The 22,767-nt window shown below is 38.2% G+C and overlaps 1 protein-coding gene across 10 annotated transcripts in view; it reads right to left on the bottom strand.

Annotated features, from left to right (window-relative positions):
• The window catches only part of LOC107500100, a 523,620-nt gene that overhangs the window by 1,827 nt on the left and 499,026 nt on the right, over window positions 1-22,767 (bottom strand). For 5 of the 10 annotated variants that reach the window (XR_004952069.1, XR_004952067.1, XR_004952068.1 and 2 more), the window contains 2 exons: window positions 4,151-6,733; window positions 3,340-3,633 (listed from right to left, as the gene is read on the bottom strand). Coding sequence is in view for 2 of the 10 variants with exons in the window: in XM_036224750.1 (XP_036080643.1) it covers window positions 3,584-3,633; window positions 5,959-6,114; window positions 6,636-6,733 (304 nt within the window). In the remaining 8 variants the exon portion in view is untranslated. Of the gene's footprint in view, window positions 1-3,339; window positions 3,634-4,150; window positions 6,734-22,767 lie in introns of those variants that run through there. The other 5 variants (XR_004952077.1, XR_004952066.1, XR_004952071.1 and 2 more) reach the window with 5 other exon arrangements.

The following is a 22,767-nucleotide window of genomic DNA, read 5'->3' as shown; positions in this document are numbered from 1 at the left end:
TAGATGAGAGAACAGCAAAAAAATTCTTAGAACAGTACCTGCACATAGTCAGCTGTTAACTCTTCACACTAACAGCAAGCCTCTCTTAAGATAGAGGGGGAAAAAATACCAAAACACTTCTGACGATATCAGATTAAACAGAACTGGTTTAATAACTACAGAGGAAGAAACAGCTTTTTGCTCCCAGTGCATCAACTAGTCCATCACAGCAACCAAGGGGATGGAGAACTATGAATGGCCAGGCTCAAGTTCAACTCTAATCCTACCATTAAAAGGAAGAGATCTTACTCAAAAAGTGAGATGGGAAAGAATGATGGGCAGGCAGAATCGATAGCCACCATAGTCTACTTTAGAGTATTAAAAGAATGTACAAGTAGATTTCCTACTGTGGAAACTGATTAATGGATCATGAAAACCCACCTCCAGTTGTATTTTGGTAAATCTTCTGGAGTAAAGAGGTCATCAAATTATCCGAAAGGACAATGTCAAGATGTGCCAATAGTTCTTTCGAAAGAACTATTTGAAAATGTATTAGGATACAGACCTACTATCCCAAGACTACAGTCAGGGAAAGTGTAGTTGCAGCAGAAAGAATAGGCATTGTTCTTTGCCAATTTGCAATGAGAAAAACAGAGCTGAGTGGGGTAGTAATAATCAAAGCTACCATTCATTGAGTTCTTTCAAGGTGATGGATGCTTTACTTGTGTTATCTCAAATAACACAACATCTCTAAATGGCCATTGATATTATTCTCATTTTTAAAATGAGGAGACTAAAGGCTTTCTAGAAAGGATGAGTAAATTTGGCTAAGATTCAGAACCAGTAAGGGATGGAGCCAGAATTCAAGTCCAAGCCTTCCTGACCTCACAGTTCTTACTCTTCATCCTCACAACACTATCCCAGAGTCTTGTCAAGATGCACGAGAAATCTAGTTCATACTTGTTGAAGAAGACAGGGTATTAGTTAAAGTTTTTCTATTTAGCGAATGAGCTCAGCAAGCACTGTCATGTGAACTCCCCAAATTTTATGTCCTAGAGAATAGAAGTCCATACAGAATGAGCACTCCCTGCCAGAAAGGCATTTCTCTTGTCTTATAGTTGTCTTGACTATTTGCACTTTCAAATATTGACCTTTGTTTAACACCTAGATCAAAAGCCATTTCTCTTCAGGAATAGGCTGAAACAAGTGGTCACCAAGAGTAGTTGATAATTTGGTATTCTTTCAAAAATCAGATTTCATATAAAATCTGTACACCTTTTTCTTTACATTCATAACAATTCAGGTAAATTATACCAAAACACCCACTATTCCATTACAAAGTTTCAGCTTCCAAGGACTGTGATATTGAGTGGCATCAGCAAGCTGCTCTGGGGATTGGAAGGAAGCCTGGGTTGTATTTCCCAACTTGCAAAAATTCACTTCTAAGCTAGTAGTGATGGTGAGGTAGGTTTGTTACTTTCCTGTAGCATGGCATTGCCTACTTTGGTGGTAGCTGGGCAAATTTACAGTATGAAAATTGTGCAAGCAGTTTAATGCTGGGTTAATTGGCACAATATTATGATTTATAGCATCCTTTGGAGCTTGATCAGCCCTCACGACTGCCCAGTCCCACCCTTTATCTAATTCAGCCTCCAGGATACACCCCACCAACCATATAGGTTAAGGTGATTTATCCTTTCTTTTTTTCTTGGTCATTGAATGTGCTAGGCCTGAGTTTCTCCTTGTCATGGGCAGCCACTACCTTCTCACACCTTAATGTCTGTTACTGTAACTTGATTGCCAGCCTCATGCCTTTCCCTTTTATTTATTTTTTATTTCTTATGGTGCCTAGCTAACTCTAAATATTTGTCAGTTTCATATCAACATAATTAATTTTGGACATTTTATGTATAGGAACCAGAATTTAAGTTTATGCCTGTGGAGTATTTTGCAATATGCAAATATATTTTTACAGCACAACTAAACAGAAACTGAGAATGTCCATATCAGCACAGTGCTGAAGTTTAGCCACAAGGCATGAATTAGTATAAGGGGGTGGGGATAGTTGCAGTGGCTCTCTCTTTTCTTTCTTTTTTTTTTATTATTGTTTGAGGGAAATAAAATCTGCATATTTATTAAAATGAGAGTAAGCTACCTCAACTGCTGGTGTCACCTGGCCAGTTTTCCAATGTCAGCTTGCTGTTGGTTGTGTACAAGTTTAGACTATGGGCTCGGTTACTGAATGACTGAACTGATTTTCTGTATCTTTCCATTTTTATTAAACAAATAGTTGCAGTCCTAACTGCAGACCCCAGCCCATCCTGAAAGGGCTAATCCTATCATACAACTTTCCTAAATATTAAAATCACCTGGAGGTAGAGGTGGAGATATGCTGAAATGCCTCTTGGTCTCGGTGGTCATGGATGATGTCTATGGCTGTGGTAACTCATGACGTGTCTTCTCTTGGCTGTAGCTTTCCTGGGTGACCTACCTTCCCCCTGGATCTGCCACATCTTTCACTCACCCCATGGCTATTTTTCCATCCCCAACCTTTGCTGAAGGCTATCTTGTCTATTGGTATAGGACCTGCTGTCACAATCCTAATGGATCACAACTCAACTGCCTTCTAAATCTCTTCTGAAGAGGACAAGGGGATTTCTGAGTCTCCTCAACGCTGAACAGAATATGATAGTGGCCTATGAAAGATAAATTGGAGGACTTCACTCTGCCTAACCAGGTTGAGAAGCAAAACTTATTTTCATAGAGGAGCATTAAAAGTTGGTGAGGTGAGGTTAGGATAGAAGAGTACGAATGGAAGAGGGAGAAACAGCCAAGGAAGGGATGGTCTGTTCTAGAGTCCCGACTGGAATCTAGACAGAATTCTCTTTTTCTTACTATAATCACTATACCTCTCTCACACATCCACCCCCTCCATACCTCAGCCCAAAGAGGGCCAACGAGACCCATGACATCTAACAGATTTCCTCTGACTCATATTCCAATCTTCTCTCCACCATTCTCCAGGGTTAGAGGAGGTGGGGTCCCTGACCCCAGCCAGACCCTGCCCCTTCTTCTTCCTTCTGGATTCCTTGAACTTACACCATTGTGGTCTGATTCTCTTAATGTAGCTTTCAATTTTATGTCTTGCTAAAGAAGTTAAGAGGTCTCTATTTCCTGCCATGAGATACTATACTATAGAGCCCAGTCTGGGAAGAAAAAAGACTGTAAGGCAGGGGTCCCAAACCCCAGGCTGCAGACCTGTAAGGGTCTGTGGCCTGTTAGGAATCAGGCCACACAGCAGGAGCTCAGCAGCAGGCCAGCGAGCTAAGCTTCATCTGTATTTGTAGCCGCTCTCCAGCACTAACATCACCCTCTCATCACCACCTCAGATCATCAGGCATTAGATTTTCAGAGGCGCACTGGTCGCTAGTGCCAAAAAGGTTGGGGACCACTGCTGTGAGGGAAACACAATTTTAAGGGAAGAATGAAAACACATAGGGGTATTTGCAGAAATACTATTACAGAACGAGTCCAGATCACTTAGCTGATGGCATGAGGCTGATCGTATCATTTCTGTTTTGGTCCAGACTGTCTCAGGAACTGGTTAGAATGAAGCCTGTTCATGGAATTCATCCGATCTCTGCTTGGGTAGGGCTGGAGAAGACCACAGATGGCAAATGAATCGATATAGAAATAAAAACAATTCTGCAAAGTCTCTTAACTCGGGAATTCTTAACTTTGTTACAATTTTATTTTCCTAAAGTCCAAGCACATATGGCTTGTGGATCATGACTAGGTCTAAAATATCAGTATGTACAAGGAAAAAGAAGCAAAATGTAGTAATTAAATGTTTTGTACAAGCAGTACCCACCATAAAGAGTTCAGGCTGCACAGAGACAAATAGAGACCCTAATTACACAGTCGACCCTTCAACAATGCAGTGATAAGGGGTGCCGGCCCCCTGGGCAGTCTGCATATAACTTTTGACTCCCCCAAAACTTAACTATTAATAGCCTACTAATGACAGGAAGCCTTACTGATAACATATTAACAGTTGATTAACACATATTTTGCATGTTATACATATTATATGCTGTATTCTTATGAAGAAGCAAGCTAGAGAAAAGAAAATGTTACTAAGAAAATCATAAGGAAGCAGAAATACACTTACAGTATTTACTGAAAAAAATCTGTGTGTAAGTGGACCCACACAGTTCAAAGACGTGCTGTTCAAGGGTCAACTGTGTATGTGCCAAGAATCTGTGCCCAGGCAGAGGCTGCTGAGACTATGGTCATGAAAACACTGTGGCTGGTCTAGGATGTCACAGGCAGAGTAAAAATTGTTGTTGCATTTGTGCGTGTTGGCCTGGCTGTGCAGCAGAAAGACATCCTTCCATTTCTCTGTGAGACAAATGTCAACAAGCACCACATGACAGATGAGGTTGGGATTTATCCTTTGCCTTCTTTCAGAAAACAGCTCCAGCTTATGTCACCTTCCTATGTATGAATGTTGGTGCCCCAGGAGCACTAGAAGCCTCTGGAGAGCAGGGACTGTCTTCCACTTCTTTGTAGAAGTACCAGGTGGGCAGAGAGATGCCTTTCACTAAGTTTTTGATGAAAGGGCTGCCCTTGCAGTGGCCATTCTCTTGCATTTCGCTGTAGAAACTCAAGAAATGTGCAGTAAAAGGTAGAGGATTCGGCAACTCAGTGAACCTCCGCAGAAACTCAGCCATAAGTTACGAACGGCCCCTTCCCTTGCAGGTTCCTTCAGCTTTTTCTCTGGCAGTCACCTCCACATCATATTTTCTTCCTCCTCCTTCCCAGCAAACACCTTCCCCTTCCCTCCATGTTTTGTCATACAGTCTCCTACACCAGGGCATGAGAGACACTGGGGTTCTCCACCGCTTGCTTGTGTAGGCTTTTCGCCAGAGACCTTTAAAGCCTGGAGATACTTCTCCATACTCTGGCTACAGCATCTTGCCCAGTATGTTTTGAGGAAATCAAATGGTACTGCTATATCCATCTGTACTGTTCTTTGCCATATATAAATGAGGAAATAGAGAAGGTTGATAGAAAAAGACTAGTTGCGAAAGAGGGCAAGAAAATAAGAAAACAGTCAAAGCAATAATTCAGGTTTGAGAAATACAGACATAACCAAAAACTAAGGGAAAATAGTATTCTAACCCTTACAACGATGGGCAGAATGTGGAGGGTATATTGCAGTTTATGAAAACACAAAGAAATTTAGTATAACACCCAAGAGGTAGGATGGGGTGAGACAAACAAAATCAAGTACTGAAATGTTATTCTTTCAAAGGAAAGAAAGAAAATGAACATGATATGATCAGAGAGAATAGATTGAGCTTGAAGACAGTGGGATTGAGCTTGAGTTACTACGACATCAAAATCATTTAAGAGAAAAGAACCAGGCCTTCCTGCTGACCAGTTTCCCAAATCTGTGATATGTCTCTTTCCATGTCTCAGATCTAGTGAAAGGCTGATTGTCAGTGATCGAGCCCTATGAGGTTCCACATCGGTGGCTGTCATGGCCATATCCTAGAGCTGTTTAGGGTGCCTTGATCATAAAGGGCTTCTCAGCATCTCTAATCATACCTGCTTCTGATGTTTCAGGACTGAGGTCAAGAGTACATGTGTGAGAGATCTAAATATTAAAGTATATCAAGCTAACAAACTATTTAAAAAAATATGTTCTGTGCTCTTACCTTGGTGAATACCCATTTTTATAACCTGTAAATTCAGGTTCCATATTAAAACTTTTGGAGTCCTTGGAATTCTCTACTAGAATTTGGAGGTACAAAGAAAGCTGGTCTTCTGTCCCCAAATCCTGGCTCATGGCACAACACTCTCACATTCCACAAGGGCTTCATCCCACACCGTGTTTCTATGGACATCTCCAACTTTTTCACATCTTATCTGTGGCTTACCTTGACCATTCTTGGTGCCCCGATGTGCACTTACCAGCAGTGTAGTCTGCCCACAGGAAGATGGAGCTGGTAGAAGTTCTGTGCTGGCCCTGGAAGCAAGGGCATTCTCTGCTTGGGCTCACTTCTGTAACCTTGCAATCTTTTCTCCTTGTAGGGAAGAGTATAGCCAGAGGACATCCTGGAAGAAGCCCTTTAATGCCTGATATCAGAGGACTGTCTGCTGTAGTTTAAGGGGAACCAGTCATTAACTGGTTTTTACCTGGAACTAACCTGTGGCATACACATGGGCTGAAGACTATGAATAGTGGTGCCAGGGAATACATTTTAAGTAATAAATGATTAGTAGAGTTAAATGATTGTGTAAAAAAGTAGATAATCAACTCTCATACTTCACAAATCTCTATCTTTCTCAGGTTCCTCATGGTCATGAATGGCTCTGCCATATCGACTCATAACTACCAGGAACCTGGGATCACTCTAAATCTTTCCTATTCCCCCGCCCCCATGTTAAACTTTGTCCATTCCATTTCCCAAAACACCTCTTCATCCATTTTGGTGAGTGCAAAAACATCAGCTAATACACAGGCCACAGTTTGTGGAATAATTGGGAGTTACGGAAACCCAGAGGAAGAGCCGATCCTGATGTGGTAAGGACGGAGAAGGAACTAACACCTCTCGTAAGGCCCTTGTCAGGGACTTCTTACACATTACCTCGGAAGTGGGTGGCTCTTGAGGGACAGGTTAGCCTTGGATAAGAGAAGAGTGGTAAGGCCATTCTGAACCTGTATGATCTTGTCTTGTGCAGGAACCTATAAGAAGACAAAAGAAATCAGGTTTTTACTTTTTTCATTTATTTTTAGGGTATTTCATTCTTAACATTAACAGAGTCACCCACCCTTCCATGGAAATATACCAGTATGCTTCTGCCGAGGCACAAAGAGTCTACTTCGCATTTCTGTCTGTGTACTTGTGCTCTCTCCTATCATCCCTTCAAACCCTTACCTGACTTGTCTGTTGGATTATCTGTAAGAATCTTTTGCTTTCCAGAGACCTTTAAGAATCCCTTATATAGCAGTACCCATAGCTCAGGAAAGGCAGCTCTGCACAAGCCCTAGGGGAGCAGGCTTCTAGCTTGGCTGGACAGAGGTGTGAGAACCCGAGTGTGATGTCAATCTACCATGTGGACAATTTTAAGTCAGCCCTAATGTGTACTCAGCTGCCCAGCTCTAAATAGAAGTCTTGTGAGCAACATGGCACCTCAGCTGTTTTATAACCATCCTCTCAAACTTCAAAGCACTTGGCCCAGATGAGCCAATGAAATCTAATATATATTTTTTCTATTTTTATTTTATTCTCTTTGTGTCCATGCAATTAGAATAAACTGTAAATTAGGTGTTATAGCACTGTGGTTTGGTTAGATACAATGGTTTAGAAATGTAACTTTAGTTTGTTATAAGATAATAGCTGGTGTGTTTTGTTGTGACAGTAGCAATAAAGTAAAGTTAATACAAGATAAAATGTGGTAACCAGACCAAACTACTGAAACGAAGCCACAAATCAAAAGTGGCCCGAACCCGAGAACTTTCTGTGTAGAAAGTATGATAAATTCCCATCTCCGAAAGTGTAACATAGGGAGTCCTGTCAGAGTCAATAGTATTATATGGACTCAGACATTTGTCATGGGTCAAATCATGTCCCCCAAAACTATATGGGGTAAAATTCTGTTGGAATATAGAAAAGTTCCATGCCATTTACACCATATGCATTGTATTTATGTTAGATATTGGTCTCTACTTTGATCCTATGAGTGCATGGAGGATGCTATCGGCAAAGGTCGAAGTTTATTTTTAGGGAAATGGGCTAATAAATTGAGCCATGAGTTGGAAAGAAAGATACTTGGGGGTTCCCAAGTTGGGGGGAGAGTAGGGGAGCATGGCACCACCCTGACTCCTGAGAAGTTGCTAACTTCGGAAGCAGCAAGAAGGAGGCAGTTCTGTTCTCAGATCTTGGCTGTAGCTACAGCACAAAGCACCACCATCAGGGGCTTTAAATGGAGCCAACACCAACAAGAAAAGTAAGAGATGGTCCATGAGCTCATGTGAAACAGCCCAGGAATGCCTGTAAATACTGATGGGGTCTGGAGAGAGAGACTCATGTGTGAACCTTGCAGAGTGCTCAGTTCCCAAATGTTAGGCAGATGCTGGCAAACATTAGCAAGATTTGGGCCACTACTATGAATGTGACCCTGTTTGTATTCAGAAGTTAGCAAAACTAAGACAACATGAGTTAGAAATGGGAAATAATTTGGTTTGATACTATTAGCTAATGTTTATTGAGTATTTACTATGTGCTAGAGATTGTGTTATGCACTTTTTATGTATTATTTAATTTACCATAACTGTATAAAAAAGCTTCAATTGCTTGTTCCACTTCTTAGATGAAAGCTTTGTAGCATATTAGTCTTACTTAAGATCATAAATACCAAGTGACCAGAGCTGAGAACTAAACTCTTGGCGTCTGACTTCCCAGTTGGGCTCATGACCAGTACCTGATTACCTCCTTCATCACACTATTCTGAGAGCCATTTTTTTTGTGTAGCATTCCAGACTGATGCCTCTCTGCCAGGCAATTTCTCTGGGCCCTGAGATACCCACTAACACCTCTATATCATTAAATTCATACACATATATAATATCACGCAAAACAGACAACAATGTGCACCTCTTCAAACACATGCATATCATAAGAAAACAATTTCCTGAGCTTACAGTAGAGTAAAATTTGGTGGAAAAACACACATGTTCTAAGAAACACAAGTGCCAGCGACCCACTGTGAAGCCTCCAGTTCTCATAGAATTCCTTTTAAACTCAGGCCAAATGGGCCCTCCTATATATGGCCTTGGAAATAACTTTCGAGTGTTCAGATGCCTTACATGTGAAAGCTATATGCAATCAGATACATGTATAAAATTCACAGGGCTGGAGGAGAGGGCTCAACTTTGTTTATAGACTTTCTGAAAAAAAAATATATATATGTATATGTATATATATATATATATATATATATATATACATATATATATATTTATTTGGCTGATTGGTTAAAAAGCTGAAACTGTATTACAGCTAGCATTCCCATATTGATTATACCATTTCTGAGGCTGGCCTCTCTGTGACAGGAGCAGCATAATTAGTTTTTTCCTTGTTAAATATTTGTAAATCATTTGTACTTTTATGGGGTACATAACCTGGCTGTTACCCTTCAGATAGTCTTCTTGTAACTTGTTTAAACAAGAAATATCTCCTAGAGTACAGTGTCACTCCTGTCCTTCAATGAGACTATAATATAACATAAAGACTTCCCTTGCTTGTGAAATACAAAAGGGGATCTGTGCCACCGTGATGTAAAATAGGTCTGTAAGAGGCTCTATCTAAACAGACTTGAGAAATCTACTGTTGCCTAGCTGCTCTGCTTATATCACTGGGAAGCAGCTAGACTAGGAAAAATTGTTTGATTTTTTTGTTTGCTTATATTTATTTACTTTAACATATGGGTAACCACAATTGTCCATCTCAATCTTAAAAAAAAAAAACACTGATTTGAGGTTCAGAATAGAAAAGGTATTAATACCACTTATAATTACATCATCATATGGTGATCTTAAAATATATGCATTTCAAGGTGCAACTCTGAAACGTGCCTTTCTCTTCACTGTGCCTACTGAGAGTCGCTACCTCAAAAAGAGGCAGCATAGGAGGCCATCCAAACATTCCAAAGAAGCCACAATTACTTAAAAATTTTCTTGGAAAGCCTCTTCGGATGTGGACTTTCCAGTCTCACAGCACAGAGTTTTGAATGGCTTTAACTATCATAAATCCTTTTTTTTTTAATTAAAAATTGGAGTGAATTTGAATATGATAAAAGGCCAAAAGTCACATAAATATAAATCTGATAAATAAATCTGATAACACAATGTGTGTTGATATAACACACATAAAATAGCAAGACCTATATCTAAAGAGAAAAGGATTATGACTAGTGCTTGTTAAACAAGCCAGAGGTCTGTGGAAGGAAGAGCAGTGTCCTGGGACAGGTACATGCCCTGAGCGTGAGCCCCAGGCTCGCAGGTGGCAGAAACCCATTCAGACCAGGTAAAGTAAACATTATAAGAACGCACAAAAAGCTCAGGGCAGGAAGTAAAGTTGGGCCCCATGGTACACTACCATCATAAGTCAGAAAGCCATAAGAAATAGGAATAACTCAGTCATTCTTCCCGAGACCACTAGATTTCCATCTGTGCATTTCATAGTGCCTCTTCATCTCTGCAGATGGCCAGCTACTTCCACAGGACCTCAATTCAAAAAACAAGTTGTGGCTGAGCTGAGACTAGCACACCTAAATTAGCAAGAAAGAGAAGCTGCTGGGTTCACTTGGGCATGCTGTTGATCGAAGGTGTCAGGTGTTGGGAAGCAGGCAGATGCAGAGCAGTAGAGAGCAGAAGAGGCTAGGTATTTTTGCATGGCCCAAGGGTAAGCTGAAGACAGAAGACCACTGTTTGCTTAACTACAAATATTCAAGATGGCTTGCTTTTGAACTAAAACCTAGTGTTTAAATGTCTTTGAAGGAAAGATGTATTTGGACCCAATTTCAAATGCTTTACATCCAGATAATGGCTACAGAGGAGCCAGTTTATTCATTTGTCTAACAGATAAAGAAAGACTTAATCCCTTGCTAGCTATTTAGTTTCTAAAGCACAGTTGTGTTTGTTTGTTTGTTTTTATGTAAAGGCAAAATTATAGACATCTCAGTGGAGAAGAAACCAGCATTCAGAAAAGTTGGTTCATGCCATCCGGTCTCCTTGATCTTTTTTGTAACCCAGGCAAGTCAGTGTATGACAATCTGTATCGATTATTATTACATCCACAGCAGGTTGTTTTCCTATGTGTACACACTCACACACACACACACACACACACACACACACACACACACAAGGATAATAAGAACCTCACATACATTTTATAGTACTTCAAAATGTTTTAAATTTTTCTATTTCATGCAGTAACCCTATAAGACAGAGCTCTATTAGGTTGAACCATATAAAATTGTCATTTTTATGGTCAAAAGTGGTCAAATATTATCAATATTTCAATCTAATATTGGTATAGCCACTTAATACATGAGTCTACCAATTTATAGAGGTGTTAAGCAAACAGTTTAGGCTTTCCTGGTCCCTAAGTGCTAGAGATGGAACTAAAATTCGTGTCTTCTGACCTCAGCTCAGCGTCTTTTCTGTGATATTATATATATGGAAAGAGCATACCCATATGTAATAATAACTAAACTTAAGCATATTGTCTGTGTTTGCTTTGTGATAAATTCACTATAGATAAAGATAATGAGAAAAACTTCAAGAAATCTGCCTTAAATGTTCTTCATTAATTTTTTACAACCTTATCCATTTTTTTTTCCAAATTAGCAAACTGCAAAGAATCAAGTCATTTATGCTGTGACAAGATCATATATTTAGCTTTTCACATTAATTGGCTATGAGTAAATTATTTTTTACCTCTGCTGTTTAGGGTTCAGAGAGCTAAAGAAAAAAAAGAATTATGTCTGATTAAATTTTTAAAAAAGAATTATCATGTCATGAAAAACTATTTCTCTATAGCTCTTATTTTTTAAAAAGGGAGCCAAAGTCACTCCATTTTGAGAAGAAAATTATATCTTTTGTTGTTTCTGATGTAGTCTACCTGAAAATATCTGAATTGGAATTCAAATCAATAACCCAATCCCCCTTCTGATTATACTGTTTTGTTTTTTTTTTTAAATACAGATGTGTTGCAAATGAGTAAATCATATATAACTTGTTAGCTTTATTTTTTTTTTAATGCTACAGGGGATTCCCTCATGCTATTATATATGCAATGTTTTCCTAAGATTCAGTAAATGACTATCAAACATGGAAATACGATTTAACAACTTAAACTAAAAGAAATGTACATCATTAATTTAAATTCAATTAGCTGGCTGCATCCCAACAAATGGCACTAGTTAAGTGCCTTGAGTGCGTGGTGTGGGAATTCAACTGGTCCAGCGAGCCCCTGATTTCTGTGAGCGGCTCAGCAGTTGTTTTGTTGCCCTGGAAGATAGACCCTTTCTCCCCACGCTGCACTCACAGCTTCTCAGGGCACAGGAAAGATGGCACCAATTTGTTTACCCATGAATGCTTTTTTGAGAGGAGAGAGGCCTCTGTGCTTCGATATTTCCCTCTAGACAAACTTGGGGTGGGGGAAGAAGGGCACTCCTGTGTCATTTTACTGTTTTTATCTTTCTAGCTCTTTGAGAAGATTCTTCTTCTACCTTCCAAACTTAAAACCTAACAAGAAAAGCAAAAGATTTTTTTTTTCGCACTATTACTCATTATTATTTCCAGACAAAACAGGTTGTCAAAAAAATTCAAGATTCAAAGAAATCTTCAGAAATGTCATCTGATTGCATGAGTATTTTATCTAATACCTGGTGATTTAGTCAGTAGGATAAACTCTCTGGTAGAGAATCAGAAAATATCTGTCTGTATTTGCGCTTCTATATCACTGAAATCTACCCCCTCCCCACATATACCTACATACTAATTATACATTATTGGTCTATACAAGGTTGTCCACGTTGAATACAAACAATATATCTACAATAATCCTTTGTTAACATATATATACTTGGTACGATACTCTTAATTGATTGTCATTTTTATGTACATGATCCAATTTTCTCTTTCAACAAAGTCACTGCTTAGCCTTGATTTCATGGATAAGAAATGGAATATACAAAGGACCAAAATTAGTAGCTGTGTTAGTGACAATTACTACATAATAGTAATTGTCCAAAGCTACCAGAACCCCAAAACTCAGTGGCTTCAAACATTAAGCAGTTATGATAAGTCGTAAGTCTACAGATCAGCTGGTTAGTGCTGGTCTCTGCTGGGCCTGCTCTTACAAGCTTTGGGTTGAGTAGTCAGCTCTCCAGTCATGGCTGAGATCTTGCCCATGGTTAGAGGTCAGCTAGAGGCTGGCTTGTCTAGGACGGTCTCACTATTTTGTCTGATGGATGGTTGATCCTTGACTAGGACAATAGAGGTGACTGACCCACTATCTCAGCATCTGGCAGACCAATTCCAGCTTATTTACATGATCATGAAAGGGTCCAAAGGAGTGAGTGAAATGGTTAAAGGCCTCTTAAGATTTAGCCTCAAATCTGGCACACTTTCATCTCTGCCAAATTTCATTAGTAGAAGCAACTCAGCCTTAGGCTGGATTCAAAGGTAGAGAAAAGACTCCACCTTTCGATAGGTGAGTCACAGAATCACATTGCAAATGGTGTGAATATGAGGTGTGCACATTTGTGGCCATTTTAAAAAGGATTCTATCACAGTAGTTAATACAGTATTTCCAAAGTACGCTGCACAAAACACTGTTTCCATTGGTGGTTTGCAAAACAACACACATGCACACATACAAAAAGGGAGAAGCGTGGATTTCAAAATACAGTTAGAAAATTGAGTTTATGGGATCCCTCTCTGCAATGCCTAGAAACGAGCTAACAGGGACAATGGCTTTGACTGTCTCAGCAGGGGCACCTTTTACTCCGCGTGGGTTCAGAAGCTCCTTTTCTTCTCAGCAGCAGCAGTTGCACTGAGACTCAGTTTCCCAAAGGTCCCTCAAGTCTCCAGATACCAGGTGACTAGAATTTCCAGCAATCATTCAAATGGCTGGTATCCAAGTTTAGACTGCTAGGTGTCTGAGCCCAGTTTTCCTCATTGAAGACTTCTCTTGCTTACATCACATAAATGGAGAGCAATAGGGTGGAAGAGTCCTTTATAGGAACACAGCCACGCAGTACACCCCACTGTGCTCTGCCCCAGCATACCTCTCTCACATCTCCACGGGACTCTGAGAGAACAGGGGCTGGTGCACCTGCTGAGATTCTGCGCCAAATGACATTTGCGGGTGTTTGCACACAGGCCATTGCATGAGAAGGTCAAACAAAAATTATCAGGGGTCCTTTGATTCTTTACTGTAGAACCCAGTGCCTTTGGTGATTGACTCTCCAATAGACAGCATATACAGTTTCCCAAGTGTTTTGATTAAGGAAACTATTTTCAAGGAGCATCTTGCAGAACTGGTATTAGGGAACTGGTATTATGCACATTACGGAATGATGCCTCACTTAAAGGATATATTTCAGTAAAATAAATACATCAAAAATGCGAATTAATAAAAACTCTCGTTTATTTTTTCACATATGCTTACTCTATTTTCAGTCCCTTTTGGGGAATTTCTGACAGTCAAAATAAGCAACTAAACAGAAGCAACTAGAAAAAAAAAAGTTAAAATAAAAAAAAAAGAAAGACAAGATCAAGAAAGAGAACTGTTAAAGCTGTCAGGCAAAATGGCCCAGTGCCTGTTACATTTTAGGCAACCCACAGAAAGTGCATTGAACCAGAATCTGAACATAGTTTAATTTGAATGAACAAAGGAAAGTAATGATTTATTATTCACTCACAAATCTTACGTATGAGTCACATAGGTTACTGGGGACACCCAATGAAAGATATAGAGTCCTTGTCCTTACGAGGCTTACAGTCTAGGGTAAGAGTCATCAAAGTAGGGCTTGCTGCCCATTTTGGCAAATAAAGCTTATTAGAACTTAGCCCTGGTCATTTGTTTATGTGCTGTCTATGGCTGCTTTCATGCTCAATGGCAAAACTGAGTACTTGCTGCAGGGACTGTATGGTTTCCAGATCCTAAAATATTTACCGTCAGGTCCTTCACAGACAAAAAAGGTGCAAACTGCTCATCGAATCCTGGTTCTTCTTTAATTGCTCCAGTTCTGCATTCTTTCTCTTAGAGAATGCATTTTTTTCCTCTCATGGTTTCACTTACTTCTTCCACAGAAATGACTCTATAATCTCTATATCCTCTATACCCAGTCATACCTCACTGGAGGTATTTCTAGAATTTCTCAATTCGTTCTGTGAAAGCAATTACTAACTGCGCTTATTCTTCATGTTAGTCCTCTTTCTAGGTCAGAGTTGACACATAGATTAGGGAGAAACAAAAAATGTGACCATTCAGATTTGGGATACATATGGAATACTTTAGTATTGCTCTAATAATATGCTTTATTTAGTAAGTTCTTAAGGTACTTTACTATTATTAGCTTTTTATTCTAATATGCCAAGGAAATTTTTAAAAAGTCATTGATGTTATCACTGTCTATTTATGGAAGCAGGCACAAGGGAGTTAAGTGATCCATAAAAGAGCTTGATTCCCTGGCAGCAAATGTTACTCTTAAATTTTAGCAACAAGGCTGCTCCTTCATTCTATCCTATGCAAGAGCTGGAATGCCATTAAACTGGACTTTCATTAATTTTCTTCTTCAAGACCCAATTTCAATTTAGCTACTTCCTGTCTCCAAATAGTGCAAGGTAAGAGGCATATCTTATACTTAGCACAATTATTATTAGGTGAAGAAATGATGATGCAAGAGTCAGTGTTATTTTTCCCCTCAGGAATTCCCTGAGAGGTTATTTCTGCTTATGTGTTTCTTTAAGCCTCTGTCATGTTTCCTTTCTTGTTCCCACTGCTGAGGTTGTTTCTCTACCTATGGAAATATGACAATAGTAGATGCAATCAGCTCTAGATGCATGGGAAGTCTCTAATTCTTCCTCTTTTCTTCAACAAAAGCACTTCCTAAAGGGGAAAGGTGACTTCCCCCTCCTAGGTCTGAAGAGCAAATTTTCAGGAATGTGGAGACGTTGGAAGTCTAAGAGATTTTCATAAAAGAAATAGCAGCATAATTATTTTTTTCTCTGAGGACTGCTGGAGCTCAGCTGCTATATAGCTCTGAAATTCTGCTCTATCATTCTGTCCTCTATGTATTGTATTTCAATAAAAACTTAATAAACAGAATATTAAAGATTTGAAGAATTATACAAAGTATTCAATTTCTAACCCTGACATTTATTTTATTTTCATGAAATATCAGGACCAGTTTAATAAGCATAATAAACATAAACTTTGGCATTTATAACACTATTCACCAGATTAATACCAAATAATATTTTCTAGAAGTACCATTTTAATAGGAATAAATGGCTAAACAAATACGTCTCAGACCTACTCTACCAAAATTGCAGGAGCTCAATTTTTGAAAGCAAATTAACATCTCAAATCAATATTTTCCCCATTAATTTCATATTCATTGGAAGAGTTTTACTAGTAGAAGATATCAAAAAATATGCTAGTATTGGACCAGCCAATGCTGTCTTTGATGCATATTAAAAAGAGAGAGTTCTCCTCATTTTTTTGGTCTTAACTTATGGTGCTGAGCTTGCTATTATTGGTCTCTTTATAAAACGCTTTACACATACCTATGAGCACAGTTGACAGTTAACATTACTGGATTTATCTGGGACAGGGAACAATATGATGTATTTTATTATTAATGTTTCTAATTTATTATCTCTCACTACCTTCTCTCTTCCTATCTTCTGGCTAAGATGTTCCAAAAACCAATGACTTCAAAGACCCAAGTACATAAGAAAGAATATTAAGAGAAATAGGTTTTTGGATCTCAAAGGAAGAGTAAGGAGGTGAGTATTTAGGAATCAAAACCACTTTAAGATAAATTCTACATGTTACACTGAAGAAAATGTGCAAGTCAATATTTTTTAAGTTACTTAGAATCTAAGTATAAAACAATACACAAAAAACTCAATTTTATCAATGAATGATTCTGAAATTATAGATAAAATATTTACACATAAAATTGTAAAAAGAGAATAAAACTTCACCAATTTTAAGAATGGGTGAGAGTATGTAGAAAGAAATATTTCTCTATTTTGCCGGTGTGAGTTAAAATTGTTATAGGAACTTTGGAGATCGATTTTGTAGCATGGGTCACAATTTAAAATATATACACACTGTAGTGCAGCAAATCCATTTACACCATCTAACTTAGAGAAAAGTTTGGACATGAGTACAAAGAGTCATATGTTTATTGTGGAATTATTTATTTTGGAATTATTTGCGATAGCTGAAATTTGAATCAACCTAAATGTTTACCAAACAAACAGCTAAACAGACTATGATGGATATTGTACAACAATGGTAATCTTTGATGTGCTCCATACATTTTAACATGGAAACATCTAGAAGAGCTGTTCTTCAGTGAAAAATCAAGTTGCATGGCATATATTCAATATGATGCTACTTATGTAAAAATACATATATATAAATGCACAAATACACAAACAATTTCATGCACATACATACACCAAGCCATATTTTCTGTTTGGTACTCTTATTTATGTATTTATGTAAATAACAGTGAATGGTTTGATAATGTTCTTACCAAATTGCTAACAGTCTTTCTTTTCCTCTGAGAAGAGGGGAAAAAAACTAAGATTCTTCACAAGGAGGAAGTTTGTGTAATATTTCCTCTGAAATACTACATGGGCAAATAGAGTGTGGTAATAAGAAAATTAATATTTATTAAGCACCTATCATGTGATAAGTGTTCTGTAAATTAAGACATCCTATTGCATAAATAGAATTCGATGATCACCAAGACCTCCAACCCTCGGTGCACACACACAATCACCAATCTAGGTACTGCCGAGAAGGGTTTTCAGGTGTAATTGAGGCCTCAAATTAATTAATCTTAAAACAGGTCTATCATCTGGTTGGCTCTGAAATACTCACAGTAACCCTTTAACAGCAGAAAGTTTTCTCTGGTCACAAAAGAGGAAATCAGAGATTTGAAGCATGAAGAAAGTAATGCTCTGTTTCTGACTTGAAGGTGAAATGGCCTCTAGGAGCTAAGCTCAGCCAGCAAGGAAAATAGGACCTCAGTCTTATAAGCACAAAAAAATTGATAATATTGGAAAAGGACCCCCCTAACACCAGATGAGAACAGATACTTTGATTTCACCTCCATGAGACCCTAAGCAGAGACTCCAGCCAGATTAAGCCCAGACTTCTGACCAACAGAAAATGAGGTAATGAGTGTAGTGTTAAACTTCTATGTTTGTGGTCATTTGTTACGAAACGATATAAAATGAATACAGCTATATCTCGCTGTAGTAATAACCCCTGTACTTCAGCAGGATAACAAAACATAGTTTTCTCTTCCTCTAGCTCTATGTCTCATGTGAATATTCATGGGGTGGGGTGAGATATGCTTCCCAGAGTTATTCAGAAATACACCTTACAGAATATATGATCACTTAGCATCTCAGGGGCAAGGCCTCTGGAGGATTACACACCAGCTCTTGTGTGCCTTGGCCCAGAGTGGCACACACAACTCATTGGCCACAACTAGTTACATGGCACCACCTAACTGCAAAGCAGCAAAGAAATATGAAGGAGCAGATAGAGTATTTTGTGAACCCTCCTGCATCTGCCATAGGAACCTGGTAAAATTTTTCCTGTGACATTGTTGGAAATGTATTATCAATAGCTTTGAACAGATGAGCTAACTGAAGCTCAGAAAGGACATGTAACTTCCTCAGGTTCAAACAGCTGACAGAGGCTGGACTGAACCTAGTTCTGTGTAACTTTAAAACGTGTTTTTTGTTTTTTTTTGTTTTTTACTGTATTGTACTGCTTCTTCCTAATATGAAGGGTCTTCTAAAGAGACTACTAAAGAAGCTTGATCTGGAGAAGAAAAAATGCAACTGAGCTGAAAACTGAAGGCCATACTTAAACCTGGCTTTTTGACCCACATTCTAAACAAGTGTCTTACAAATAAACATAAGCAATAAGAAAAAATTAGACATTTAGGGATGACAATCTCAACATACTTTACTATACGCAACCATTGTTCTAAATACCTTAAATATTGTCACAACCCCTATGAGTTAGATGCTAGCACCTCCATTATAAATATGACAAACAATATGCGGAAAGATCAAAGACAAACAACTAGAAAAAGGCAAAGTGAGGATTCAAACCCAGGAATCTTGTTTTAGAACCCAAGAATCTAATCTAATGCTACAATCTGCCTGTCAAGTTTATCTCCTTCTACGGCTTCCATAAAAATCTTCCTTCCATTCATTAGGAATTTCTCCCTCCCTGTTCCTATCTTCAAGTTCGTATCTATTTTCAGAGTACATTTTACACCTCCTTTTCTTTAACAACCTCTGTTATTCTCAAGAAGTGAGTTTTACTTTCTTCAAACCCCTGCAAAAGATTATGCTTCAGTTAGGGTGTAGATGGTATTGGCATTCTATCTTGTACAGTATCATTATTCGAAAAGTATTTGTGGTCAGTTGAAAAATGCACCCTGCCCTCCAGACATCCTTGTCCTCTTTCCTGGATCATGTTAGTTATTTTATAAGGCAAAAAAAGAGCCTCTGCAGATATGACTAAGTTAAGGGTTTTGATGAGATGGGGAGATTACTCTGGATTAATCCAGGTAGGCCCTAAATGCAGTCATTTGTATACTTGTAAGAGGGAAGCAGAGGGAGATCACACACACACTCACACACACACGCATGCACGCATGGAAGAGAAGAAGGCAATGTGACCATGAAGGCAGAAATTGGAATGATGCAGCCACAAACAAAGGAATGCTGGCAACTATAAGAAGCTGAAAAAAGCAAGAAGCAAATTTTTCTCTAGAGCCTCCACAGCCCTGCCGACATCTTGATTTTGGCCTAATAATATAGATTTTGGACTCTGGACTCCAGAACTATTAGAGAATAAATTTATGTTGCTTTAAACCATACAGTTTGCACTAATTTGTTACATCAGCCACAGGAAACTAATGCAGAATTATTCAATTCAATTCAATATTTCTAAAATAGTTTGTTCAAATCAATTAATTTTAACATTTTTAAATTGTATCTTCATGACTAGAATTCTGAATAATAAAACTATATTATAAAGATGTAATTCTATATTATATGTTTGACCAAATTATCATTAAAAGTTGTGATCTAATCATAGGACATTATTAAAGGAAAAAAACTTTATGAGTGATTGTAATGTCTGTTCAACTTTCTGTTAGAAAGTAATGGAACATACAATATGAGATTTTGCTCTCTGTTACTAAAAGTAGAAGTTTCCAAAAACAAACATTGCATCTTTTCACTGCTTCCAATAAATGGGTACGTGAGCTTACTTTAGGGTTGTTTTATTTCTCAGGAAAAAACATTTTTATCATTTATTTTTTTCTGGTAGAAACCCAAAAGGTACTCACTCAAAATTATTACACACAAAAAGGTAGCACTTTCAGAGAAAAGATGATGCTCTTTACTTTCAAGTACTAAGATTTACTACTGAGGGCTTCTAGTGTTTCTTAAATCCTTAATAACTGAAATATCTTCAACTATTTTCTAAATTAAATGCAAGATCTCTATAACTTAAAAAGAAGGAGAAAGTCATTTTATGAGACTTTGATCAATACAAAATTAATATTCCAGGTACAATGAAACTCCAGAGTGGGTTCATAATAAAACACTTCAATACACTCTCTAAGTGCTGCCAAAATAAGCAGGAAGTTACTTTTTATTTGAGCAGTCAGATTTTTCTTCTGTCTGCAAACAGAGCAAAATTCAGGACATTTCACTACTGGAGAATCTCTAATGAGTGGGTAGTAAAATACCCACCTTTCTGACTGCCACTGGATATCAAAAAATTACTCACTTCTGACTCAGTAATTACCTACCAAAAATTTAGATCAAGTGGTCGTCAAGTCACCCAAATTAGTACCTGACAAGGAATACTTCTGGCAAGGTTGGCAGCTGAGAAACAGGAAATGAGTTGCAAAACATTATTAAAACTTGAAAATAACAGCCTTAAAGGTGTGTGATCTACCATTCAAATACTCAAAAACTACTACGGAGAGAAAAATCATGCCTGAGCTGAAGGGACTCTCAGGGAGCCAGAGGAGGAGATGAAGCAAGGGAAATGTCACTCAATCTTCACTCACCCAAAGGGCCACAGCCAGCTCCCTACAGAGCCATCATTATTACTACCACTATCTTGTCAAAGGTGACACGTTTCTTAACAGTATTGGAAGGAGGTAGAAGTTCCAGATGTTTGTTTACAACTGACTGAGAGGGACCAAACTGTGACCTATAAAACTCTCGCCAGTGGTTGGGTTATGTCCCAAACTGGGTGCTTACAGTCCTTCGCAGTCCGACAAGGCTGGCAGGGGGTTCACCTTGGTGTCTGACCAGGAACCTCGTGTGATTCAAGTCTTCACGTTTGAGCAAACTTGGCACAGATCAAAGAACTCAGCTTGTCTTTGTCTTCATGCTGCGTGCCATCTGGAAATGGATGCAGATCTCTCAGGAGAATTGACTGGTTTCTTGATATTTTGATTTTAAATTAGTCTAACCAGGTCGCTGAAATTCAATTTTTTTGTTTGAACATTATTTTTGGTAGGATCATTGTAGTATTCATTCACCACTCAATCCATATTCCTATAATTCAACTTGGGAATTACAAATGTAGGCCTTAAAGGTGTGGTGACTTCTGAGTTATATCACCATTTATTTTTTGTTGATTTGTATGTAGTGTGTGTGTGTGCTAAAAACAAACAAACAAACACGAATAACATTGTTCATTAAGTACCATTCTTGCCAGTAAGAGGACTTTCGTCATATGGTCTTTTATTAGAAATTTCAAAAAATAGCAAGCATTGAACTGGATCAGAAGTAGCCAGACTATGTCCCGTGGGCAAAATCTAGCCTAATCCATTTGCTTATATATTGTCTATGGCTGCTTGCCTTGCTTGCTACAACGGCTTAAGAGTTTGAGTAGCTGCAACAGAGACCACAGAGCAAAAAATATTTACTATCTCGCTCCTTACAGAAATAAAAATTGCCAACTGGATAAATTTCACTGAATAATGGCATGGATATTAGGTGGATTGAAGTCTTTACCACAGGACTGTTCTTTGGTTTCTATATCATTATTGCCTGAGACTCTCTCGACTCTATTCAAGGCTTTCCAAGATCAAGTCCCTGGTCTTATTACCCTAACACTTATTATCCAGTCCTATCCAGTACTGCATTCCCCAAACACACTGTGTATGTTCACATTTGAATATTGATTGCTAAGCATCAGGATAGAAAGTCTATTATGATTTGTTTCCTGCCTATAAAGTACTTGCTATTTTGCAGGAGCTCATTACCCAGAAAGCACAGTTCCTGCAACGGAGTAGGTGTCACCTACATGTGTACCTTACAGGTAGTTGAAGTGAATTGGGCTGAATTAAAATACATAGAAGAAAACTGTGGCAATAAGTGTACATTATGCTTCAATCTTGGCAAATCAGACTAAAATCTCTTTGTTTGTACTACAGACTTATAGGAGAAATTCCCAGATAAATTCTTGAAAAGTTTACTTAACAGCATTTTTTTTTAAGTTCAAGTCACATAGCAAAATTAATCTATATTAATAGAAGCATTTTACTGTTACTCTTTTTACAAGGTCTTGGAAATTTTAGTATCTTTCAGTGAGGGAGAGAGAGATTGAGAGAAAAACAGGACTGATAATCTGAACGTTAGAGACTGCTTTGTTTTGGTTATGAATAATTATTTGTGCCATGTCATAGATTCCATTATGATATTTCTTGTTATAATAACATTACTGGTATTGCATTTTTCTCCTGAGGTGATACTTGGGGGTCCACTTATGAAACTGTGTTTAAATGAAGACTAATTAATTATAAAAGGACCTCTTGGCAAAGATTGCTCAAATTAAATAATAATTACCAAATATCCTCTTCACTTTATGTTATGTAGACTTAGCCTCTAAGTTTTACCAA

This window comes from Rousettus aegyptiacus, unplaced genomic scaffold (assembly GCF_014176215.1).
Source record: "Rousettus aegyptiacus isolate mRouAeg1 unplaced genomic scaffold, mRouAeg1.p scaffold_m13_p_7, whole genome shotgun sequence".
Lineage (NCBI taxonomy): Eukaryota > Metazoa > Chordata > Mammalia > Chiroptera > Pteropodidae > Rousettus > Rousettus aegyptiacus.
The sequence above is the reverse complement of the archived record's forward strand: the minus strand, read 5'-3'. Positions and strand labels throughout refer to the sequence as shown.